This window comes from Peromyscus leucopus, chromosome X, assembly GCF_004664715.2.
Source record: "Peromyscus leucopus breed LL Stock chromosome X, UCI_PerLeu_2.1, whole genome shotgun sequence".
NCBI lineage: Eukaryota > Metazoa > Chordata > Mammalia > Rodentia > Cricetidae > Peromyscus > Peromyscus leucopus.
Window position 1 is genome coordinate 6,032,900 of NC_051083.1, and position 27,268 is coordinate 6,060,167.

General features: G+C 39.8%; 1 protein-coding gene across 2 annotated transcripts in view; it reads left to right on the top strand.

Annotated features, from left to right (window-relative positions):
* Positions 1-27,268, top strand: part of Slc9a7 (solute carrier family 9 member A7) — a 174,843-nt gene that overhangs the window by 119,775 nt on the left and 27,800 nt on the right. The window contains exons 13-14 of one of the 2 annotated variants that reach the window (XM_037199035.1): positions 7,219-7,278; positions 18,765-18,828. In XM_037199035.1, coding sequence (XP_037054930.1) covers positions 7,219-7,278; positions 18,765-18,828 — 124 coding nt within the window. The remainder of the gene's footprint in view (positions 1-7,218; positions 7,279-18,764; positions 18,829-27,268) is intronic. The other variant, XM_037199036.1, reaches the window with a different exon arrangement.

Consider the following 27,268-nt stretch of genomic DNA (forward strand, 5'->3'; position numbering starts at 1 on the left):
CATTTTATTACATATAGGTTTTTTGCAAGCACCACTGTGTTCAAGGTAAAGAATTATTCCAATAGAAAGATGTCTTTAGCTTCATCCTTTATCACACTTACCTTCTACACTCACCAGTTCCTTCTCCAGCAGCCTCGAATTTGTTCTGCATCAAATTTTGTCATTTTTATAATTAAGGAGCTCAGATCATATAGCATATGATCTTTTAAGATTGGCTTTTTCTTCCATTCAACACAGTGCCTTGGAGATCCACATAGACCATTGTACATGTCAGTAGTCTCTCTGTTCCTTTTTATTTCTGGATAATACTCCATGACATGAATGTATCAGGGTTTGTTTAACCATTCACACCTTGAAGAACATTTGGCTAGTTTCCAGTTTATGACTATTATAAATAAAACTACTGCCGGGCGGTGGTGGCGCACGCCTTTAATCCCAGCACTCGGGAGGCAGAGCCAGGCGGATCTCTGTGAGTTCGAGGCCAGCCTGGGCTACCAAGTGAGTCCCAGGAAAGGCGCAAAGCTACACAGAGAAACCCTGTCTCGAAAAACCAAAAAATAAAATAAAAATAAATAAATAAATAAATAAATAAAACTACTGTCAACATTTCTGGGTAAGTTTTTATATCAGTGTAGGCTTCCATATATCTAAGATACATATCCAGGACTATGCTTGCCAGATGAGATAGTAAATGAGTATTTAATTTTCTAAGGAACTGCTTAACAGTTTTCCAGAGTGGCTGTGTTAGTGGCATGTGAGGATCTGCTTTCCTGGTATCCTCAGTAGTGCTGCTTTGCATTCTCTAGCCGTTCTAATAGGTGTGTGGTACTGTCTCATCCTGATCTTAATTTGCATCTCTTTTTGTGGCTAATGATGCTGAATATCTCTTCATGTGCTTATCTATTACTTACATCCTTTTCTTTCATGACTGTCTATTTGAGTCTTTTGTTTTGGTTTATAATTGGAGTTATTTGTTGTTATTGATTTTTGAAATGTTTTTATTCTAGATACTAATGTTTTGAAAGATAACATGGTTTGTAAGTATTTTCTCACTTTCTTGTAACTTGGGCTTGAAGTATTTTTGGTAGGGTCTTTCATAGATCAGAAGTCATAATTTGAAGAGTTGTAATCTGTCTTTTTTGGATCATATATCTGGTGCCATGTCTAAAAATTCACCAAACTCTCTTGAAACTTTTTTCTTTGTTGTTAAACACTTAGTTTTATAACTTACATTTATGTCTATGAGCTATCCTTTGTTAATGTTTGTATGAGATGTAAGGCTTTGTCTTATTTGTCTATGGCTATCCAGTTGTTCCAGTATGGTATAATAAAAAGAGTGCTGTTCCATTGAATTACTTATCCTCATTTGTCAGAAATATGTTGTCTTTGTATCTGGCGATCAGTTTCTATTCTGGCTCATTGATTTATGTGTCTGACTTTCTAAAAATGATGACTATAGTTAAACAGTATGCCTGGGCATCAGGTAGACAGATTGCAACTACTTCTTTTTTTCCAAAATTGTAGCTATTCTAGTTTCATTCCATATAAATTTTAGAATAAGCTTGTCTATGTCTAAAGTAAAAGTCTTTCTGTAGCCAGGCATGCTTGTAATTTCAATAATCAGGAGGCTAAGGCAGGAGTTCAAGGCTAGACTAGGAGATATAAAGAGACCCAGTCTCAAAAATTTGAATAAAATAGAAGTAAACAAAACCTTTCTGTGCTTTTCATAGGAATTGTATTTTATATGCTACCAACTGGGAGGTTAACATCTTCATCATACTGTGTCTTCAAATTCATGAATGTAGTATGTTTCCCCATTTATTTTGACCTTCTTTGGTTTCTTCATATTAGTGTTTTGTTATTTTTTGCATATAAATCCTATGCAAGTTTCATTAGATTTATATCCTGTCACTGTGCCGAATTCCTTTTTTAGTTCTAGGAGGTGTTTTGTTTTGTTTTTATAGTCTTTGGGGTTTTCTACATAGATAAAATTTTCTGGATTATCTGCATAATTATTCAAAGTGAAATAGTTTTATTTTGTACTTTTCAACCAACCAGTGTACCTTTGGCTTTCTTTTCATGTGTTATTGCTCTGGCTGACTTTCAGTCCTATGTTTAATAAAAGTAGTGTTAATGGACATCTTCACCCAGCTCCTAAAATTAAAAGGGACATATTTCCTTTCACCATTGGGTCATAATAGCTTATAAGGATTTTGTAGATACTCATCATCATATTAAGTAAATTTCTATCTCATGTTTAGTTTAATTTCTTTTTTAAATTATGTTTTATTTATTTTGTGGCAGGACACACATACCATTGCACACATGTGTAGACCAGGTGACAGTTTTGGGGAGTCAGTTCTTTTCTTCTACCATGTGTGTTCTGGGGATGGAACTCAGGTCATCAGGCTTGGCAAGAAATGCCTTTACCCACTGAGCCATCTTGTTGATCCTCATATTTATTTTCTCAGAGTTTTTGTCTTGGCTGGGTATGGATTTTAACAAATGCATTTTCTGCATCAGTTGGTGTGATCATATGCTTTTTCTTGTTTAGCTCTTTATTCTGGAGGATTACATTGATCAATTCCAAATACTGAACCAGTCTAGCTTTTCTGAAATAAACCCTACTTGGTTATGGTATATTATGTATTTTAATATATGCATTAATACTGCTTAACTCTATAAACAAATACTTGCTTAAGAATTTTTCTGTATTCACAGGGGTATAGTCTGTAGTTCTGTTTTTTTGCACACATTTGTCTGCTTTAGGTATCAGGGTAATATGGCTTCACAACATGATTGGAATGTGTTCTCTACTCTTCTTTATACTTGGTGTTATTTTCTTTTACTTTTTGGTAGAATTCTCCAGTGGAACCATCTAGTTCTGACGACTACTTTTTCAGAAATCTTTAAACTATATAATTGATGAGGCTATTCAGATTATATATTTTATATTGAGTGAACTTTGATAGTTTGTGAAATTTATGAGTTTGATCTAGATTGTCAAGTTATTGTTATTCATAGTGTTTTGGCTAGTTTTATGTCAACTTGACACAAGCTAGAATCATCATCAGAGAAGAGGGAACCTCAATTGAGAAAATACCTCCATAAAATCCAGCTGTAAGACATTTTCTTAATTAATGATCATTGGAGGAGGGCCCAGCCTATTGTGGGTGGTGTCACCCTTGGGCTGGTGGTCCTGGGTTCTATAAGAAAGCAGGATGAGTAAGTCATGGGAAGCAAGCCAGTAAGCAGCACTCTGTCTTCAGGATCCTGCCCTGTGTGAGTTCCTGCCCTAAAGCTTTTTTAAAAATATTTTTTTATTTTATAATTAACTTAATTTTACATATCAGCCACGGATTCCCCCATCCTCCCTCTTTCCACCCCCCAGCCCACTCCCCATTCCTACCTCCTCCAAGGCAAGGTCTCCCCTGGGGAGTCAGCCCAGGCTGGTAGACTCAGCCTGGCCTATGCTGGGATACTTTGCTCAGCCCTAAAGCTTTTGATGACGAACTGTTAAATGGAACTGTGATAGGAATAAACACTTTCCACCTCAAGTTGCTTTGGTCATGGTGTTTTGTCACAGCAATGGTAAATCTAACTAAGACATATAGTATTCCCTGATTGTCCTTTAGATGTTTCTGGGTCTGCAGTGATATCCACTGTTTTATTATTTTTTTACATTTTATTCCTAATAATGTATATCTTCCTTTTTGTCAGATTTGTTAGGGGTTTGTTAGGAGAGGTTTTGCTATTTTTTGTTTGACATAGAGTCTCATTATACAGCCCTAGCTGTCCTGGAACTCACTATGTAAACCAGGCTGGCAGAGAACTCACAACCTTTGCCTTTGTCTCTCCAGTGCTGGATTTATGTGTGTGCTACCAAGCCCAGCTGTTAGATTTTTTTTTATGTAATCATTTTTTGTTGCTTTTTTAAAAATTCCTTGTTTATTTCATTTATTTTACTACACTGTTTATCTGATTTTCATTTTACTGATTTCTGCTCCTATATTTTATTTCCATCTTTATTGTTTGTGCCCAGCTCTACCTAGACACCCGAGTGAAGCAACATGTACTATTGTTGAAAAATACATATGGTGCCAGCTCATTGTATTTTTCTAGATGTGTTTAAATAATGATTATTTAAGTATAGACATTGACATTTACAGAAATTGTATCAAAATAAGTTCCTTCCAAAATAAGGTAATGAGAGTGATCAGTTTCTCTTGGATTGTGGCTTATGGTGTTACTTGGTGGCCTCACATAATTTCTGTAACCAATTTCTTATTTTAAACCGACTTAGAAATCCCCTGATACTCATTGTGGTGTTTTGAACCCTGCGAACTCAGTAGAATCAGAGCTTACTTTCTTACTTGTTCCTTATTTCTTCAACTGCTGATGAGTGGTTAGGTAGCTGCTCAGAAGTAGGACCGAGGCATCTAGCTGCTCAGAAGTAGGACCAAGGCAGCTCTTGGAGTTCTACTGTAAATAACTAGAGGTTAGCTATGACTCCCTCCCTCCCTCCCTCCCTCCCTCCTCCCTCCTCCCTCCCTCCCTCCCTCCCTCCCTCTCTCCCTCCCTCCCTCCCATTGACAGTGTCTCTTCACATAGCCATGGCTAACCTGCAAATCGCTATACAGACCAGGCTCATCCTCAAACTCACAGAGATCCACCCACCCCTGCCTCCAGAATGCTGGGTGGGAGTAAAGGTAAAGATGTATGCCACCATGCCTGGCTAGCTGTGATTTCTTGACCAGGACTAACTTCAAGTCTGTTTATGAAGAAAAAAAAATGAATACAACTACAATTCCAAAGCCAGGTCACTTCGGTCCATAAGTCTAAATTTTTATTTTTAAAATGGGAAATGCTCCAATATTTTAGTTAATATACAAGCTGTATATTTTTCTCTGTCTCTTGAATAAGTGCTGTTATTCACAAAGGACATAATTTTGGCAACTTAGAGGGGTTATGAAATTATATCAACAGATGAACATATGTATTCCAAAAACGTTATGTTGGCATAATGACTGTTCTCTTGGAGTACACACATGAAGTGGTAGTGAGGACTGGGTAGGGACGTAATAGAAAGACATATATCCAGCTAGCCAAATGAACAGATAACCTTTGTACCCCACAGGGAAGTAATGCAATTATTCAAAGGCAAGTAAGAACACTCTGGTATTAATCCTATTAGACTGAGATTTATGATAATATTCTCTTCAAGATAGCATAAAGAATAAAGATGAGAAGAAACCCTGGGCTCCTTATATAACAGTGTTTGTAAGTTGGTATTTAAAAAGATGCAACCTTATACTTAGGAGTAGTATTTTAGCAGGAATAACGGGTCCCTGAGTCTACAGGTCTAGGAATTGTGCCTCTACCATTTTGACCTTTTTTGGTTTATTGAGACAGGGTCTCTCTGTGTAACAATCCTGGCTGTCCTGGAACTCATTCTGTAGACTGGACTGGCCTCGAACTTACAGAGATCTGCGTGCCTCTGCCTCCCAAGTGCTGGGACTAAAGGTGTGCGTTACCACTGCTTGGCCCATTTCTACCTTTGTGACTATAGGCAAGTCATTTTACCTCTAACTCTCAGTTTTCTCATCAATTAAATAATGACAATCAAATTGTTGATAAAATGTAATTACAGTAAATATGATAAATTCTTGCACTAGGAGCTATAGGGTACAACTCAATGACAGAATGTTAGCCTAGTGTGTGCAAGGCCCTCATTTCTATCCCTGGTGTCACCACTACTTCCAGAAAACCCCCCAAAATTCTCTCATTAAATATGCTGTTTGACACATGGTACTCACTTATTAAATTTTAGCTGTTTATATTGTTATTACAGTCACCCAAGCAACAATAAATCTTACATTAAAGAAATCCTGGCTTGTTTTCCTGGTATTTGTTACAACTTTTCAATATACTATAGTAATTTAGAGAGTATGGCTTAAGGCATATTCTTATTCTGACCATGCAACTAATTGAAAGTATCACCTTACAAGGAGTTATGATCTCTTGCATTTTTCAAGGGATACAATGAAATGAGAATTTTGAGCATTGCCTATCACAATATTTCTCAATTTTTTCCAATTAGCTCCAGTGAAAATTTAATCAGAAGTATGCTATATCTCTTTATATTTTATGCTTTTGGATAATTTCAAACTTACCAATATGTGTTTTAGGGGGTTATTTTTGTATATGTTCCCACAGGAACGAGTTTTCACATCCATAGGAATGACATTACTCCGTTGAGAGTACATGATTTAGTGCAGTGTTCGTATCTAAGGGTGATTTTGCTGCCTGGAAGACATCTGTGAACATCTGGAGATCTTTTTGGTTACCATATCCTGGGGCAGATGGGGTTGTTGCTGTTGGCATCCTGAAAGTAGAAAGCAGGATCCCACAGTGCACAGGAGAATGGCTCCCCACAACAAATAGTTATTGTGGATTCAAAAGTCAATAATGCTGAGTTTGTAAAACCATATTGTAGAATGATTGTAAGGTTTTAATATTGTCTGAATAATCCAGAAATCATTAAGGAAAGTGAAAGGTCACTTCAAGCCAGAGACTTCAGAGGAAAAAGAAGAGTCAGAGTTGGGTTCCTGGCCTTCAGAATGAAGCAGTGAACAATGTGGTTTGCTTATATAGAAAAAAGTGGCTGTCTTTGTCTTCTAAGTATTGTTTTTTTTTTGGTAATATAGTGGGTTTTGTTCTTCCAGTTAACTATGTATAAAATATACAAATACTCCAAAATATATGTTCATTGTTTAGGAACAATTTTCTGTTTTCTATTTTATGGACATATCTTGCTTTATTAAACAGATGAACTCCTGAAATTTTGTAGATTAATTTTATATACTATACATTTATTCATCTGATATTATTGTGTTATATTTTGAGAGGTTTAACATCATTCTCAATTGTTCTTCATTTGATCTAGCTCTTAACATTGCTGCTTTAAATTTAGCAACCTCAATGTCTCTTGGGTTTTAGAGAATGGGGACAAGCAAAGATTGTTATGCAGCTCCATGGTTGGCACTTACATAGTGTTTTCCAGACTTTATGTTCCATCCTCGCACTGACCAAAACAGGGACTATGAATTTCTCTTGAAGGTGAGATAGCCTTTCTTCATGGACATGGTCCAGGTCAGATGCCAGAGCTCCTGGTACTTGTGTTGTCCCATCATATTCACATTTCCTTCTTGTGCCCAGAGTTGGTGTGGAGGAGCTCTCCGAAGAGGACCAGAATGAGCACCACTGGCGGTACTTCAGGTGACGCAGACACTACTAAGAAAATAACTCACTGGGCTTTGCTTTTCTCTTCTGTCTAACTCAAATGGTTTCTCTTTGCTGTTTGCTTTTTCCTTCCTGAGTGTGCCAATCCTCACTCCATGGGCAACAGGGAAATCAGTTCTAATCATTCTTTCTGTTCTCCCTCCATATTGATTGGTGTGTCAGTGTTATTGGGATTCTGTGCTTCCTGCCCACATTTTGAACCATGTGTTTTCAACCCCAAAGCCTGAATTAATGTCTTCATTTGGTACAGTTGAATTTAGTGTTAAGGACAGCTTATTTTCAGAGGCATCTATACTTTCCCCTGAAAACCCTGCTTCTGATCTAGTTAAGTAAGGCTTGTAATTAATGCAGATAACTAGAATTTTGAATTTCAGCCTTGACTAGAACATAGATCATTTGATCTTAATTAAATGCCAGTGTTGTGTACTTTTAAGTATGTATTTGTATATCTATACTTTCTCATGATGGTCCAGATGACATGAACAACATTGGTTTTTATGAACAAAACTTCATCCAAGTATCCACTAACACAGTTTGTTTCTTGGCCTACATCCAACTGTGTATAATAAAATTGTGTTTAAGCATGGTGATGTAGAAGCAAAGCAAAAACTTCCAGTGTTCGTTCTTGCCTTTCCAAATCTCCAATTGACATGTTTTTTTCCTGGTCTGGTCTGTAGATACATTAAATGCAAAATCAGTTTGAACTCAGAACTTGTGAAAATATTCTGCTCCCTGAAGACAGGGTGCCCAGCTTTGTGCTGTAATGGCATGCATTATTACTGTTGAAATGTGTGTGTGTGTGTGTGTGTGTGTGTGTGTGTGTGTGTGTGTGCACATGCGTGCGCGCGCACACACATGCACACACACTAAAATGTTTACTTGTGGAGTTGCAGAGGAACCCTTTCTACTGAAGTGTCTTGCCTTCAAGGAAGAAGGTCTTTTAGGCCAGTATTAAGTTATCACACTTGGAACACAAGAGAATTCAGATTATAATCTGATGCTCAAGATTTATATGAAGATTCATGTCTCATATTCCTTAAATTATCCAGAACCTTGATTATTCATATATTTTTCAATTATTTATGTCTAGAGGTATGCCTTAGTGGTAAAAATACATGCTTAATGTGCTTGAGGCCCTGGATATTATTCCAGGCACTATCCCCAAAAAGTACTGGTTAAAATAGAATGCTTCTAATTTTTCTGAGATTTCATGGCATTTTATCCATTAACCACATATCTTAGGGTTTCTATTGTTGCAATTAAACAGTATGACCAAAAAGCAAGTAGGGGAAGAAAGGGTTTGGCTTACACTTCCACATTGCTGTTCATCACCAGAGGAAATCAGGACACGAACTCAAACAGGGAAGGGACCTGGGGGCAGGAGCTGATGCAGAGGCCATGAAGGGGAGCTGCTTACTGGCTTGCTTCCCATGGCTTGCTCAGCCTGCTTTCTTATAGAACCCAGGACCACCAGCCCAGACATGGCACCACCCACCATGGGTCAGGCCCTCCCCCATCAATCACTAATTAAAAAATGCCCTACAGGCTTGCCTACTGCTTGATCTTATGGAGGTATTTTCTTAATTGAGGTTCCCTCCTCTCAGATGACTATAGTTTGTGTCAAATTGACATAATCTAGCCAGCACAACTGACCTTTTGTCAACTTGACACACAAACACATCACTGTTAAACCATAACCATTCCTTTCTTGTTCACTCTCAAGATCACACATTAATATAAATCATCACAATATAAATCATTAACAAACTTAAAAAGTCCCATAGCCTTACAAATTCAAATATTTTAAAAGTTGTCTTTAAAAAACTATCTAGTCTCTTTTAAAATCCAAATTCTCTGTAAAACCCTAAATCTCTTTCTCTCTATTTAAATTTAAAGTCTTTCAACTGTGGACTCCAGTTAAATAAAAAGTACTTTATTTTTTTTATTTTAAACATAATTCTTTATTGATTATTTGGAAATTTCACATCATGCACCCCAATCCTACTCACCTGCCAGACCATCCTTATCTGCCCTCATCCCTGCAATGTGACCCCCCAAATTAGTTAAAAGCAAAACAAACAAAAAAAAACACCCCACTTCACTCCTCCATCTTTCCAACACCTCTTCATTCATCCTAGTGGCATTGGGAAGTGCAGTGTGTTACGAAGTATACCCTTTTGTTCAATCAGCCCCACCACAAAATGTTCATTGCAGTGAGTCATTGGCCTGCTTCAAGGCCTCTGTTTTCTGGCACACCATCATCATTGGGCACTCATTGAAACTCCTGTCGGATATCCTGTTGTTGCCCTGAATCATGGAGATCCTGCGGGATCAGTCCCTTCACACACTCCAGCAGGTCATAGATGGGGCATCTGTTAGGGTGGGCTTACCCAAGACTCAGGATGTGGGTGTGGGTGGTAGCTAAGCTGGTTGATCTGGGCCATAGGGACCAGCCCCTCTGGCGAAGGGCAGAGTCGGCTCTCCTAGGCTCATGCCAGTGGGACCAGCTGTCCCATGCCTGTGGTGAAGGGTGATGCCATTTCTCCCAAGTGCTGGGGTCAGGTCTCCCATGGTATGGGAATTAAGTACTTTCTTAATTGAGGTTCCCTCCTTTCAGATAACTCTAGTTTATCAAGTTGACATAAGACTACTACTACATTGGACCACTTCCTCCTTGGAAAGGACAAGGCTTTGTCCTTACTAGAGTAGATAATTATTCCGGTTATGGGATTGCCTTTCTTGTACATGTGCTTCTGCCAAAACCATCATCAGTGGACTTACAAAACGCTTGATCCACCATCATGATATTCTACATAGTATTGCTTCTGACCAAGGAACTCACTTCACAGCCAGAGAAGTATGACAGTGGGCCCATGATCATGGAATCCACTGGTCTTACCATGTTCCCTACCATCCGGAAGCAGCTGGCCTGATAGACAGATGTGATGGACTTTTGAAGACATAGTTGAAGCTCCAATTAGGGGGCAGCAGCCTGAAGGACTAGGGCAGGGTTTTCCAGAAGGCAGTAAATGCTTTGAATCAGTGTCCAATATGTAGTACAGTTTCTCCCATAGCCAGGATCCGTGGGTCCAGGAATCAAGGGATGGAAAAGGGAATAGTTCCACTCACTAACACCCCTACTGATCTACTAGGAAAATTTTTGCTTCCTGTTCCTGCAACCTAGAGTTTTGGTTCCAGAGAGTGAGCACTCCTGCCAAGAGCCACAACACATATTCTATAGAACTGGAAACCAGCTTCCTCCTGGCCACTTTGGGCTTCTGATCCCCTTAAGTCAACAAGCTAATAAAGAAATAACAGGGTTAGGAGGGGTGATTGATCCAGATTACCATGGAGAAATTGGATTGCTACTTCACAATGGAGGTAAAAAAGTTTATGTTTGGAGTGCAAAAGATCTTTTAAGGCATCCCTTGGTGCTACCATGTCCTGTGATTAAAGTCAGTGGGAAACTACAACAGTCTAACCCAGACAGGATGACAAAGGGTACAGACCCATCAGGAATGATGATAGAGGTCGCTCCTCCAGAAAAAGAGTCAAGACCTACTGAAGTGCTTGCAGAGGGTGGAAGGAAATAGAGAATAGGTAGGAGAGGAAGGTATTTTCTAAATACCAGCTAAGTCCACGAGACCAGTTACAGAAATGAGGATTATAACTGACATGAATGTTTCTGCCATATTTTGTTAAGAATGCATTTTTATGGATATTTGTTTTCTTTCCTTGAATACTTCATCATATGTTGTAACATCAAAAGAGAATATCAATGGCTATCATATTTAAGATACTAAAAAAGATGTTCCCCAACGGACAATGCCACCTATTATAAATTTATAATATATCTGTGATTGTATGAGTGATAGTTGCATCATGTTAGGCATATAATTATGACCTGGTTAAATATATAATGCATTTGTGATTGTATGTGAGATAGTTATGTTTAGGTGTTATTATAACATGCTTATTGTTTTCATCTGGAAATTAGTCACAATATAAGGAGATATGATTGTGTGTCAAGTTGACAAGGGATGGATCGTGATGGCTATTCTTGGTTGTCAACTTGACTATCTGGAATGAACTATAATCCAAAAATGAGGGGGGAACACCTGTGAGAGATTTTCTGCTTGGTTTGAAGTAGTTTAATCCTGGACCTTTGAGGTAGGAAGATACACACCTTTGATCTGGATCTTGAGGCAGGAAGACATACATCTTAGATCCTGATCTTAAGGCTGGAAAACAGAGGCCTTTAATTCAGATCTTGAGGCAAGAAGACACACACACATGCCTTGAATCCAAATCTTGAGGCAAGAAGGCATACCTTTAATATGGGCCACACCTTCTGCTGGAAGGACATAGAAGAAGGAAGCTTTTGCTCTTTGCCTGCTTGCTCTTGCCTTGCTAGAAAGTCACTGGCATTGGAGCCTACTTCTTCCAGCACATACAGAAGATCAGCTGAGACATCAGCCTGTGGGACAGAACAACTACTAGATTTTTGGACTTTCCGTTCATAGCTAGCCAGTGTTGGATTAGCTGGACTGCAGCCTGTAAGTTGTTACAATAAATCCATATACATATATATGGTGTGTGTGTGTGTGTGTGTGTGCGCGCGCGCGCGCGCGTGCACGTGTGGAGAGAGAGATTCATTTCATAAGTTCTGTGACCCTAGAGAATGCTGACTAATATACACTATGGTAGGCAAATTATTGTTCTAGAATGAAAGTTAATAACTTTGGGGTATTTATCCATTCCTGAAAAAGCACATCCACTTGACTTCTTTGTGTTCTCATTTGGTATAGAATTTCCACATTTGTCTCATTCTTAATGAAACTAAGGATAATTCAGTTCATTCTGGAAGAAAAGACTGTTGTGTCTGTTACAGTGTGCTTTGCCTAGGTCTATCTGATTGCTGAAATGTGACATAATAAAACTCCATGTTTCTGTAATGTCCCAGATGTAACAATCAGGAGATAAATACATTATAAACAGTTGTCAAACCGAGGAATTATAGAAAGCTAAGACTTATGGGGCTCTGAATCTGCAATCAAAAGTCTATGTCTGGTCTTTCTTGCTGTTTAGCATTACTCCAAATGTCCTGGCCCATTGCTTTACTCTTGTTTACACAGACCAGTTTGATTCTGGGCTGTGATCCAAGGGCGGACCCAGTAATAGGAATCACAGCATACTCTGTATCATCCTTGGGGATTAGTCCAAGGGCACATCCAGATGCCAGAAAAGTAATTATTAAATCACTCCAAAGGAAACATTCTCAAATGGGAAAAAATAACCTTCATTTTCATGCCCCCTGTCTGCCTTCTGAGGGGGTATTTATAAAGCCATGGCAAGCTGGAAAGTAGGTATTTATTTCCCTTCTTTAATTTTTCTACTTAAGTCAGTAGTTGGTACCTCCATGAGACCCCATGAGTTAGACTGGGAGAGCCAGGCAGTCCCCATAATCTCTGTGCATCTCAGACATATGATTGATAGCAATGGCTCCAGTGAAGACTGGACCTTCCACATGTAAGATTGATACAAGTAATAAAAGCAGGTGTTGAGTAGGACTGTCTCCAGAAGTTCAAGTCTCCAGGGAGTGACACAACCAGATCTGAACATGGCTGCATTGCTTAGCACTTCATTGACTGTGTCTGAGTAAACTTGAGACTTTCTCTATATTCATTACTTTTAGGAGAAAGAATTTCAGCAAAACATTTCTGAAATTATCAAGAAGAAAATCTTGCATAATTATGAGAATCTTTAGTTTCCCATTACCTGTACTTACAAATTCTAGTATCTTATATTATGAATTTTTACAATTTGTGGTTTTCAGACCCTGAAATGTAATGAGCTTATAAATCATCCGTATTAATTAATTAGAGACAGGAAAATAGGCTGGTGTGTTTTTTAAGTATCTTTATCAAATTGTATCATTAAGTATTCTTAACTGTGACATTAAAATTTTCCCCCCAAAAGGAAAGAATGAAGCAGTGAATACCCAAGTACTAACTTGCACTCACCACTTAACTAACATTTGTCACGTTTTTTCCTACTTCAGAGTCAGGTGTCCTCAGTTCACTCCTAAAAACAATCTCCTCTGTAACCACCATCTGAGAAAAGCAACATGAATTTTACACACATAGGACCCAACAAAAGTTTATGTTTACTGGCACGTCTGTTTACTCTCTTTCCACAATACACTCCATTTCCATGGTCTCTTATAACATTGATTTTTAAGTATTCAGGATAGTTATTTAACAGAATGTCCTATCACTGGGATTTTTCTGATATTTCATTATGACAAGAGGCAAATAATCATTTTTGTCAGAAAATACTGTGAAAATATTGTTACACATTTCTTGTTGTATCCTTTCAGGTAGCCCATGTTGTCAAGCTGTCCGTTATTAGTGATGTCCCATTTGGTCAATTAGCTAGCGTAGAATTCTGACCCTAGGTCTTTTTAGTGTTCAAGTGCCACTTTATGCAATTAAAAGTTACCAGTAGAGTGATCTTTTGTCACCATATGAGTGACCAGATTCCTGAAGAGCCAGCAATGAAATCATTCACTAGTGATTACTGAGGACAGAGCATTAAGACTTTTCTTATTCTCCCATATCTTTCGTTTTTCTAAGATAATGAGTATTCCCCAAAAAGAACTTTAGAGGATTTTGGAACTTATTTCACATATTGATGATGTTAACGATCTTTTCATTGTCTAGGTATTCAGTTCAAGAGAGTTTAACTTACTGTGTGGAATTGGAGTTGTATCCCTACAGGACCCTAACAGGAATCTGGGGGTTAGCACTGACAAAGCAGAGAGTTAGCAAAAAGAGAAAAAGTGATGACAATATGGAAATCTGGCTAGAATTGGGGTTTATTCTAGAATCTACACTTTATTCTCCACATATGATTATTTAAAGTTTCAATTAGTTAAAAATAAGGCATAAAATGTAGCTCCTCTCTCATATTACCTGTAGGGTGCTCAGTGACCACATGTGGCCAGCAGGTGCTATAACTGAATATTGCAGGTAGAGAACTGCAGAAAGTAGTACAATATTGACTGCAGAAATTGTATAGCACTGACTTAGAATCTCAGGTTTCCCCATAACAAATTGTGAACATCATGAGCTTGTGGTCAAGTTAAGATGGTTCTAATTTCCTGAGTTCACCATAAAATGTTTTGAATGCAATATTTTAGGCTCTGTTTGGAATTCTAGCCCAGCCACATGGGCCTAATGTAAATGGATGAGTCTTATTGGTACTTCTGTGCTTTAAGTGAAAATAGATCTATCTTAGCCGTTATAAGTAGTCTTTTAAAATAGAATCAATTTAAAGTTTTGCTATGGCTGGGCGGTGGTGGTGCACGCCTTTAACCCCAGCACTCAGGAGGCAGAGGCAGGCGGATCTCTGTGAGTTCGAGGCCAGCCTGGGCTACCAAGTGAGTTCCAGGAAAGACGCAAAGCTATGTAGAGAAACCCTTTCTCCAAAAACAAACAAACAAAACAAACAAACAAAAAAAGTTTTGCTAGAACTCTGGGCACAGGGCACAAGTTCAGGGAATGGTATATATGGTAATTCCAGGCCAACCAAGGCTACATAGACTACCCTGTGCCCACAAACCAAAATGATTTTGTTAAACATATTTTTTTTTGTAGTAAAGATTTGAAGACTATAGCTAAATTTCCTCTGGTAGCTCTTACTATATTTAATTTTATTTTCCTCATTATGTTACAGTGTTCCCTGTAGGCCTCCCATTACATCTGGGCCGATATACATTCAGTTTGCTTTACCAGTACTGATAGAGAAGCCTTTTAAGAAGCAAACTTCTGCTGGGAGGTGGTGGTGTATGTCTTTAATCCCAGCACTCAGGAGGCAGAGGCAGGTGGATTGCTCTGAGTTTGAGGCCAGCCTTGTCTACAGAGCAAATTCTAGGACAGCCAGGGCTGTTACACAGAGAAACTCTGTCTTGAAAAACAAACAACAACAACAAAAACAAAAACAAAAAAAGAAAAAGAAGCAGCAGCAAACTTCTTGCACAGTTCTCAGTGCAGAGAGGAGGGATTCTTTTTTTTAATAATTAATTTAATTTTACATATCAGCCACGCATTCCCCATCCTCCCTCCTCCCATCCCCCAACCTTCACCCCAGATCTATCCCCCATTCCCACCTCCTTCAAGGCAAGGTCTCCTCTGGGGATTCAGCTCAGCCTGGTAGATTCAGTTGAGGCAGGTCCAGTCTCCTCCTCCCTACACCAAGGCTGAGCAAAATGTCTCAGCATAGGCCCCAGGCTCCAAACAGCAAGCTCATGCACTAAGGACAGGTCCTGGTCCCACTGCCTGGGGGCCTCCTAAATAGTTCAAGCTGATCAAATGTCTCACTTATCCAGAGGGCCTGATCCAGTGGATACTAGATGTAAAGCAAAGGATAACCAGACTGCAATTCACAACTCTAGGAAGGCTACCTAGTAAAGAGGACCCTAAGAAAGACACAGGGATTACCCAATGACAGAGAAATGGATGAGATCTACATGAGCAAACTGGATGTGAAGGGGGGTAATGAAGGGCAAGGTTTAGGGGAAAGAGAGCTTAGGGGAGCAGGAGGTCCCAGCTGGATCAGGAACAGAGTGGGAGAACAAGGAAAGAGATATCATGATAAATGAAGACCCCATGGGAATAGGAAGAAAGAGAGGAGGGATTCTTAATGGCAGATCTGAAGTGCCATATTCTCAGTTCCCTATGTTCTTTAGCAGCCTGTCTGTGGTTTGACTGAGGACAACATGCCACCTGCTATTCTGAGAGGTACTGTACTGCACCTCTGAGTCTTCATCCAGCAGCCCCCTTTCAGTAGATTTGTCTGGCACAAAGTATTTTTGTGCTGCTTCATAAGGTATAATAGTATATTCTTGTCCATTGGCCTTATAAATGCTACCATGGATACCTTACAGAACACCATCTAGAAGATGTTTCTGTATGGAATGTATGTTAAGAGGCTCTAAAAACAACTAGGAGTTCCTAATGCAATTGCCTCCAGCCACTTTCATACATTAGATTATTTATGTGCCCTAAGGATCTTAGGTGACCCTTATGGGCAGCAGTTGAGCCCCTGAAGTAAATGGTTTTCATGTCAAAATATAGTTCTTTGAGATTTGATATTCAGACATTACTGGATAAGGTTTAGTTGTAAGATCTCAGATGCCAGAATTCTCTGCCTGGAAATAGCGTCTAGCATAGAGCAAAGTCTGTCTAATTCAGAGCAAGCAGTTCATCTGGTCTTAGGCTCACAGTGAAGTATATGGTGCCAGGTCCAGTAAAGGATTTTATCAAGTGTCCAGAACACTACCTGGCCCTGGATGCAAACATGTACTGGGTATGTGAATTCATCTTGTGGCTAAAACTTTGCCTCTAACACAAAATGAGGTAGCTGCTTCCTTTTATTCTGTCCCCATTCCCAGGGGCACATACCTTGTGCAAATGGTTAACAAACTTGAGATAGGACAGAATAAAGGTTGGCTTTGAGAGGTTGGGTCTATCTGTGTTATCATTTAGCCTTACTTACATGTAGTCTCTTTTCTCTAGAAAGATCCCAGGTATTATAGGTGATGGCGAAGAAGAAGAAAAATAAGTATGTACTTAGGATTTTGTATGTCCAGTCCAGTGTCTGCTTGATGGACTAGGACATTCTTGTACTGGACAGCAAAGCATCCCTCTTCAAGCATGAGCCTAATCTGCTGAAAGCTTGAAGCTCCATTACATTTTATGACACTGTCCATATATTGTCTATTTTTCTCTCCCCTCCCATTGCTCCATGTTATCTATGTTATTTGTGCCACAATGCTCTGTCTCAGAATGGGGGAAGGTATGGATATAAACAATTAACAGATGCATTCAGCAATAGGTAGGGTATGACAAAGCTAAGACAACTGTCCTCCTAATGCTTCTCAGGAATTTATTGTAAGTGGACTTTTGCCACTTGGTCTTTTTCCTTTTATTTTCATTGCTCTCAAATGTGTATGTTCTCTCAAATGTGTGAGTTCTCTGCTAATCTTTGATAATGAGAGTGTGGGGACACAAGGACTAAAAGCATACCAGGACTCCAGTTAATGATACCGATCAAGAAAGCATTGTGATACTTGTTAAAACTACAGAGTGAGTTGCAGGACAGCCAGAGCTACACAGAGAAACCCTGTCTCAAAAACTGTACTTCCCTCCCCCCAAAAAAGGCAAGCAGACTTTAGCGAGGATTACTATGACTGACATAGAGTCTACTGTGATATAGTTTTGCAGTGTTAAAGAGTGATAGGGATTGATGGATGAAATTTGCCAAGAGGAAATATCAGGGATAAGAGGATATTCTTGCTAAAGGCAGGCCATGGAGATCAGATATCACTTGAAAGGTGGCAGGGACATCAGCTATTGAGGGGGATCAGATATCAAAGTGGGAAGTTCTGTCTAAACCAGTTTAAGAAGATTCTTGATAAAACTTGGTGATGCAATAGGAAGAATCCCAAAAGTTAAGTCCTAGTTGGGAGGACGATTCAAAAAAGCCTGACTCAAGTTTGGAAGAAGGAGAGTTTCTATCATTTATGCATACTAAAGAAATCAGGGGAAGGGAGGCTTGGGAGATGGCTGTCAGTGAAGTGTTTGCTGTACAAGTATGAGGACCTGAGTTTAATCTCCAGAACCTATGTCAAAAGATGGATATGGTGGTGCATGTTTGTAATGTCAGCACTGGGGAGATAGGCAAATCTCTTGGGCTTGCTGAGCAGCCAGCAAAATCTAATTGGTGATTTCTAGGCGAAATGAGAGTCCCAATCTCGAAAAACAAGGTGGATGGCTTCTGAAGAATGACACCTAAGTTTGACTTCTGGCCTACACACACACACACACACACACACACACACACACACACACACACACACACATATGTTTGCACATGTAAGCACATGTACAAGCATACACACAAGAAGTTAGAAGAAAGGTATTGATGTCACTGCTTCATTTGTATCACAAAATATGATGTGGGATGGAGAAATGGGAAGATGGTAATAAAGAAGCTATAATAAATGTTAATGGTGGACTCTTGGTGGCCATGCAGATGTTTACTACAGATTCATAACAAAATATTGTGAGCATCAAAGCAGTTCAGGGCAGAAGTGAGGAAGCAGCCAAACAGAAGGAACCCAATGTTTTAGTAGTGAGGACCGCTTGGTACAGGAAAGCAAATGGAAAGCTGCCAGCATATTTCCCAGAGGCCTTGCTAAGGGCATGGAGTACTTATAATATCTGAGTCTTTGGGATCTGCTGTGGTGTGGACCTGACTTCTGCATGATGACCTTTGTTTCCTTGAAGCTAACCACTCCTGCTTTGGGAAGATAGTTGCTGACTAAGCCAGCAAGACTGCCATGGGCCAAGCTAATGCTTTTTGTTTTTCTCCTTGTCTTCTTCCCCGGTGACTTTTAGAGTTGGTGTTGACCCAGATCAAGACCCACCACCTAACAATGACAGCTTTCAAGTCTTACAAGGGGTAAGTCACAAGTTGTTGCTTTCGGGGAAAGATATGATTTGAAAATTGCTAAAATTGAGCATTTGCTCCATGCTGTGCATTGTATCTGGCTTCCCTCATTGTCATCTTGACAACAACCTTTTAGATTGCCACCATAAACTCTGGTTTATAGGTTAGAAGCTGAAAATTGAGAGTCTTAAGTGAGTCACCTAAAGTCAGATGATGAGAAAGTGGTACATTTTGTAAGTAAAACAGGCCAGGAACAGCTGACTACCAGGATGAGGAGAGATTCCATCTACATAGTTCCATACTAGTCAGAACAGTTCCATTCTCCATGTTTCACATTGCCTCTCCCTCTGCACTCAAGCACCTGCAAAAAGAATTAAATGAGATGCTTGGATTGGTTTCATGCAGCATTGCTTACTGTATGTCTCTTAAGACCTGCAGACTGAAATATTAACAAGAGGTACAAGTCAACTTTGCTGGCAGTGTGGTCCCAGGAGTCCCCATCAGGTCTTGGGGCCTCTACTCAGGTGCATACAGATGCTTGATATATACCATAGAAAAGAACTTGAGGCTGGGTCAAAGCAAAGTTAGCAGGTTTGTTGATTGAGCAGAAGACAGAATGGGCTAGAAGGGAGTCAAATGTGAATGGTAGGAGATAAATACACCCAAGTGTCTCAGCAATAGCTACATGTATTATTTGGGGGTTTGAAGCTGCTTCGTCTGAAACTGAGTTTAGCTATTGGAGACAGTATATACTTGGATACTCAGTTTTATTTTCCACAGAATTCTGTCCTTAAAGTAGGAACTTCTTTGTAAATCTCACTGGCTTGCAGGTGGAGAAAGGAGTGTGGGTAGAGAGAAAATAATCATCAAGGAATCCTTAAACATATAGGCCACAACGGGATTAGACCTGAAGCACAAGTAATACATAATAAGGCACAGTTTTAACAATCCCATGTGTGGTGTTTCTCAGGTGGCCTGGGCAATTACATGGAAATTCCTGGGTGCCAGTGAATGAGAAGTAGAAATCAGAACTGGAGAATTAAAGGGTCTCTTTCCCCTCTTGCTCCCCTCTGTGTACTAATTAGCTGTCTTGCCATGGTAGCACTGCATTTGCAATTAGACATAGTGATGAAATTGCTGCCACTTTTCCATGGAAATATTTGAGAAGTAGTAGTCTTACGTGTTGGTTCTGACATTTCAAACATGCAGTCAGGCTAAAGAAGCCTTTTCTCCAGGTGGGGTGAATGACTTGACACCCAGGACAGGTAAGCATTGGATTACTGTCAGCTCCAAGATGACATTGATGGGGCTAGCAGTGACTTCTGCTGCTTTCCTGGGCATCAGGTTTGCCTGACTGGAACTGGGTGTGTGTCACAGCTTCCCTTGACTTCCTCCTCCCAAGTTTCACATTAAGTCATGGAGGTATTTTCAGAGTCAGTTCTGCTGGCCTTTTGAAAGCATTCAAGATTACTGTCAGGATGGAAAAAAATAGGCAGGCTTCCAGTGTGGTTCCCCAAGTGCCCTGCTACAATTCAATCCCCACACAGAAAGGGCTTCCTACACATCTTCCTGGCTTTCTTGGTCCAGGGAACCACTAACAGCATTCCCTGGAGCATTCAATGACCTTGAGCAACCAGAGAAATCAGTGGGCCTCTAATCTGTAAATGAAACCCTAGGTTTTTGTGGTTTTCCTGATATACCTTCTATGCTTGGTGATGTCAACAAACTTGAGTTAGAGGTTGAAGGAATCCAGATATTTGTCCTTTTCTAGAAAGGGCAGTTCTCTTGACCTTGTTTCCTAAATGGTCAACTACAGGTAAAGACAGTGATGTGATACAGGATGGAAAACCATTTTTTGCAATAAAGACAGTTTCTTTACTGGCTCTAGAAGCAAAGAGAACAATACAGCGAATCAGTGAAACGAAGTTGGTTCTTTGAGAAAATCAACAAGACAGGCAAACCCTTATCCAAACTAACCAAAAGGCAGAAAGAGAATATCCAAATTAACAAAATCATAAACATAAAGGGGGACATAACAACAGAAACTGAGGAAATCCAGATAATCATTAAGTCATATTTCAAAAACCTGTATTCCACAAAATTGAAAAATCTAAAAGAAATGGACAAATTTCTTGATAGATACCATTTACCAAAGTTAAATCAAGATCGGATAAACAATTCAAATAGACCTATAACCCCAAAAGAAATAGAGGTAGTTATTAAAAGTTTCTAGTGCAGAATTCTATCAGACTTTCAAAGAAGAGTTAATATGAATACTCCTCAAATTAGTCCACAAAATAGAAACAGGAGGAATGTAGCATGAATCCTCAAAGTTCTTATTAATAAAATCAAACCTGAGGCCAGTTATTGGGATGAATGCTGGAAGATCAGAGAAGCAGAACAAGCCACAGCTATCTCACCTTGCCAATTCCTCAGCTGGTCCTGTTTCCTCAGACTGGAAGCCTCTGAGTCCTCATCCAGAATAAATCTCAGCTGAACTGCGCTGCTCCAAAGCCTGAAAGCTTAACCAGCCAAATGCTTCTAGTTTCTGGTCTTCACGCCTTATATATCTTTCTGCCTTCTGCCATCACTCCCTGGGATTAAAGGCTTACTTCTTGGGATTAAAGGTGTGTGTTATACCATGCCTGGCTGTTTCCAATGTGGCCTTGAACTCATAGAGATCCAAAGGGATTTCTGCCTCTGGAATGCTAGGATTAAAGGTGTGTGCTACCACTGCCTATCTTTGTGCCTATCCTTGTGGCTGTTCTGTTCCCTGACCCCAGATAAGTTTATTAGCACACAATATTTTGGGGAACACAATACCACCGCAGAGGAACATTGTCCAATTCATTTTATGAGGCCACAGTCACCCTGATACACAAACTACACAAATATTCAACAAAGAGAATTACAAATCAATTTCCCCCATGAACATTAATGCAAAAATACTCAATAAAATATTCACGAACTGAATCCAAGAATACATCAAAAAGATCATCTACCATGATCAAATAGGCTTCATTCCAGAGATGCAGGGATGGTTCAACATATGAAAAATCAGTCAGTGTAATCTACAGTATAAACAAATTGAAAGAAAAAACCCACATGATCTTGTGGTATGATTGAGTATTTTTTGGGTATATGCCCAAGAGTGGTAGCTTGGTCTTCTTGTGGGACTCCTAACAATGGGAACAGGGGCAGTCTTCAAATCTTTTACTGGATTTTGGGACCCTACTCCTCATACTGGGTCACCTTGCCCAGCACATGGGGGGTGCTTATTCTTACTGCAACTTGATATGCCATGTTTTGTTGATACCCATGGGAGACCTGCCCTTTCCTAAACAAAATGGAGGAGGAGAAGACTGGGGGTGTGGGAATAGAGGAGGGGTGAGGGGTAGGGACTGGGAGGAGAGGAGGGAGGGGAAATTGTGGCTGCGATATAAAATAAATAAATAAATAAATACATAAATAAATTTATGAAACAACAGCAACAACAAAAACCCCACATGATCATCTCATTAGATCCTGGAAAAGCCTTTAACAAAATTCAATGTTCCTTTGTGATTAAAGTCTTAGATTAGGGATACAAGGAACATACCTAAATATAATAAGGCAATATACAGCAAGCTGATGGCCAGAATCAAATTAAATGGAGAGAAACTCAAAGCAATTCCACTAAAATAAAGACAAAAACAAGACAGGGCTGTCCACTCTCTCTATATCTATTTAGTATAATATTTGAAGTTCTAGCTAGAGCAATACGACAACTGAAGGAGATCAAGGGGATACAAATTGGAAAGGAAGAAGTCAAAGTATCTCTATTCACAGATGATGTGTTAATATACAAAAGCAACCCCAAAAATTCTACCAGAGAACTCTTACAGCTGATAAACTCCTTTAGTGAAGTGGCCTGATACAAGATTAACTAAAGAAAATCAATAGCCCTCTTATATACAAATGATAAACAGGTTGAGAAAGAAATCAGGGAAATAATACTGTTCACAACAGCCACAAATAATATAAAATGTTTTGATGTAATTCTAAGCAAGTGAAAGACCTGTATGTCAAGGACTTCAAGTCTATGAAGAAAGAAATTGAAGAAGATATCAGAAAATGGAAAGCTCTCCTATGCTCATGGATTGGTAGGATTATCATAGTAAAAATGGCAATCTTACCAACAGCAATCTACAGATTCAATGTAATCCCCATTAAAATCCCAACACAATTCTTTTTTTTTTTTTTTTTTTTTTGGTTTTTCGAGACAGGGTTTCTCTGTGTAGCTTTGCGCCTTTCCTGGGACTCACTTGGTAGACCAGGCTGGCCTCGAACTCACAGAGATCCGCCTGGCTCTGCCTCCCGAGTGCTGGGATTAAAGGCGTGCGCCACCACCACCCGGCTCCAACACAATTCTTTACAGACCTTGAAACAACAATACTCAACGTACTATAGAAAAACAAAAATCCATGATAGCTAAAACAATCCTGTACAATAAAAGAAGTGTGAGAGGTATTACAATCCCTGGTTTCAAGATCTACTACAGAACTATAATAATAATAACTGCATGGTATTGGCATAAAAATTGACAGGTGGATCAGTGGAGTTGAATTGAAGACCCAGATGTAAATCCACACACCTATGGACACCTGATTTTCAACAATGAAGCCAAAATTATAAAATGGAGAAAAGAAAGCATCTTCAACAAATGATGGGGTCTAACTGGATGTCTGCATGTAGAAAAATGCAAATAGATCCATATATATCACCTGTACAAAACTCAAGTCCGAGTGGATCAAAGACCTCAACATAAATCCAGATACACTGAACTTGATAGAAGAGAAATTGGGGAATAGCCTTGAACACACTGGCACAGGAGACCACCTCCTGAATAGAACACCAATAGAATAGACACTAAGATTGACATTTAATAAATGGGACCATATGAAACTGAAAAGCTTCTGTAAGGCAAAGGACACTGTCAAAAGGACAAAACTGCAGCTCACAGAATGGGAAAACATCTTTTCTTTTGTGTGTGGTAATTTACACAATGGAGTATTACTGAGCTGTTAAAAACAATGACATCAGGAAATTTGTAGGCAAATAGATAGAACCAGAAAAAATCATTCTGAGTGAGGTAGCCTAGACCCAGAAAGACAAACATATACTCACTCACTCATGAGTGAGTACAAACATGTACTCACTTATAGGTGAATATTAGCTGTAAAGTAAAGGATAACTATGTTATAAATCCACAGACTCAGAGAGTCTAGGTAACAAGGAGGGCTCAAGGGGGGTGCTTTTGTCTCTCTGGGAAGGGAAAATAATAGATTTAGTGGATGGACTTGGGGTGGTTATGGATGAGAATATGAAGGATCAGGATAGGGAATGGAGTAGGAAAGTAGACTGGAAAGGGGCGGAACATTTCTGGGTCAGGTAGAAACCTGGTGCGAGGGAAACTCCCAGAAATCTACAAGGATGACCACAGCTAAAGACTCCTGGCAATGGTGGATGGAGTAGCCTGAACTGGCTGCCTCCTATGACTAGGCAAGCTTACCAGCGGAGGGATTGGGACACTAACTCAGCCACATAACCTTCAACCTACAGTCTGTCAGGCCTATGGGATGTGCTGGGGTAAGGGTGACAGAGAAATTGTGAGAGTGGTCAACCAATGACTGGCCCAGCCTGAAACCTATGCCACAAGAGGGAGCCCACCTTTGGCGCTGCCTGGAGGGCCAGGACCCAGAGCCTAGGTGACCCAGAGACCTAGGATAGAGCCAAATTGGACTGAAGCTAAAAATGTCAATGTAATGATGCCTGACAGTATTCTGCTATACTCATAGATGGATGAAAACCCCAATAGTCATCAGAGAGGCTTTATCTAGTAACTTATTGAAATAGATGCAGAGACCCATGGCCAAGCTTGGAGAATCCTGCTGAAGAGGGGGAGGAAGGATTGTAGGAGCCAGCGGGGTCAAGGACACCACAAGAAAACCCACAGAATCAACTAACCTGTGCTTATAGGGGCTCACAGAGACTGAAATGACAATCAGGGAGTCTGCAAGGGACTGACTTAGGCCCGTTGCATATATGTTACAGTTGTATAGCTTGGTCTTCTTGTGGGACACCTAACAGTGTGAGCAGGGGCTATCTCTGACTCTTTTGCCAGATTTTGGGACTCCACTACTCATTCTGTGTCACCTTGTCCAGGATTAATAGAAGGGGAGGTGCCTCGTCTCACTGCAACTTATTATGTTTTGTTGAAATCCATGGGAGGCCTGCCCTTTTTTGAATAGAAATGGAGGAGAAGTTTTTGGGGGTGTGGGCAAAGAGGAGGTGTGGGGAGGGACTGGGAGGAGAGGGCCGAGGGGAAACTGCAGTTGGGATGTTAAAAAAATACAACTCCCCCCCCCAAAAAAACAATAAAGACAGTTTTCCTTGCTGTTTCTAGAAGCACAAGCTGTAAACAGTGTCACAGCTACAAGCTACCATTAGCTCATGTGGGAGATGGGAAGGAACAGTTGGCTGAAACTTTTGGCTCTGTGAAGGAAGCATATGAATATTGTGGGCAGACTCCAACTTTGTGTTTCTGGCAAGTTGGACTCCTCAGAAGAAAAACAAGACCTGAAAACACAGTTGTTTTGTTTCTCTAGAAGTCTTGGCGACTTTGCAACCAAAACAAAAACACAAGCTGCCTGGCCCCAGGGGTAGTAGCTTCTCATCCAATTAGAGAGGGGCTTTCATGCCAGACCAGACATAGCTGAAAGTTCTGTTGGCTAGACATGCTGACACATCATTCACTTCCTTCCTCAAGTTTTCCAGATGATCATTCATTGATGAGGCCCCTCTGGGCAACGCAGGGTGTGACTGCTGCCTTTATCATATCAACAAGGCCAGTGAACTAACGGATGTGCTAATAGAGTGTGGAGGAAAAGAAAAGTGTGTGTGTGTGTGTGTGTGTGTGTGTGTGTGTGTGTGTGTGTGTGTGTGCGCGCGCGCGCCATTGAAATTCAGATGTTTAGAGTAGCATTGACAGAGAACTTTGTGAGGAAGTTGGATTCATTTGTCCCTGGAACCTCTCCCTGGCTAAAATCTGATACTTTAGGCACCCAAATTTTTACTGATCCCTTTCCCTACCCCATTTTTCATTTTTTCTCCTTCCTTCCTTCCTTCCTTCCTTCCTTCCTTCCTTCCTTCCTTCCTTCCTTCCTTCCTTCCTTCCTCCCTCCCTCCCTCCCTCCCTCCCTCCCTCTCTCTCTTTCTCTTTCTTTCTTTCTCTCTCGCTTTCTTTCTTTCTCTTTCTTTTTCTCTTTCTTTCTCTCTTTCTCTTTCTCTCTCTTTCTTTTTTCTTTCTCTCTTTCTTTCTCTCTTTCTTTCTCTCTCTTTCTCTTTCTTTCTCTCTCTCTTTCTTTCTCTCTTTTTCTCTTTCTCTCTCTTTCACTCTTTCTTTCTTTCTCTCTCTGTCTCTCTTTATCTTTTTCTTTCTTTCTCTCTATTTCTCTTTCTCTCTCTTTCTTTCTCTCTCTCTTTCTCTTTCTTTCTCTCTTTCTCTTTCTTTCTTTCTCTCTCTCTTTTTCTTTCTTTCCTTCTTTCTCTCTCTTTCTTTCCCTCTTTCCTTCTTTCTCTCTCTCTCTTTCTTTCTCTCTCTCTCTCTTTCTCTCTCTCTCTTTCTTTCTCTCTCTTTTTCTCTTTCTTTCTTTCTCTCTTTCTTTCTTTCTTTCTTTCTTTCTTTCTTTCTTTTCTCTCTCTTTCTTTCTTTCTTCTTTCTCTCTTCTTTCTTTCTTTTTCTCTTTCTTTCTTTCTTTTCTTTCTCTCTTTCTTTTCTTTCTTTCTTTCTTTCTTTCTTTCTTTCTTTCTTTCTTTTTTTCTTTCTTTCTTTCTCTCTTTCTTTCTCTCTCTCTCTTTCTTTCTTTCTTCTCTCTACATAGCCCTGGCTGGCCTAGAACTCACTATGTAGACTAGGCTGGCCTCAAACTCATAGAGATCCAACTGCCTTTGCCTTCTGAGTGCTGGAATTAAAGGCCAAGACCTCTGCTTTTTCTTTTTGTCTTGCAGTTGCCTCCTTTGGCACCTTGATTTCCCTTTTTGCTATTTTGTTTGTTTTCTAGAAACTTTGAAATGATTTGAATTTATTCATCCACTTGAAATATGTTTATTAAATGCCTGTTACTTTGTCAGAACTTTCAGGCTCTGGGAATAGGTACAGGACAGAAAGATGGTTTCTGTCCTGAAAGACTGGGGCTTGACTGAATGATGAATCAGGGTCATGGCAAGAACCATGGTAGAGAATCTTACTTGCTCTTCCCTTAGGAGGTCAGACCTATTTCTTATGGTTCAGAAGCCTGGAAGTCAAGAGAGAACTTACTAGAAATGTAGGCATCACCCAGCTGCACTGAAACTGAATCTTCATTTTCACTTTAACCCAAGGAACTTGTGTATATCTTGAGACATCCTAGGC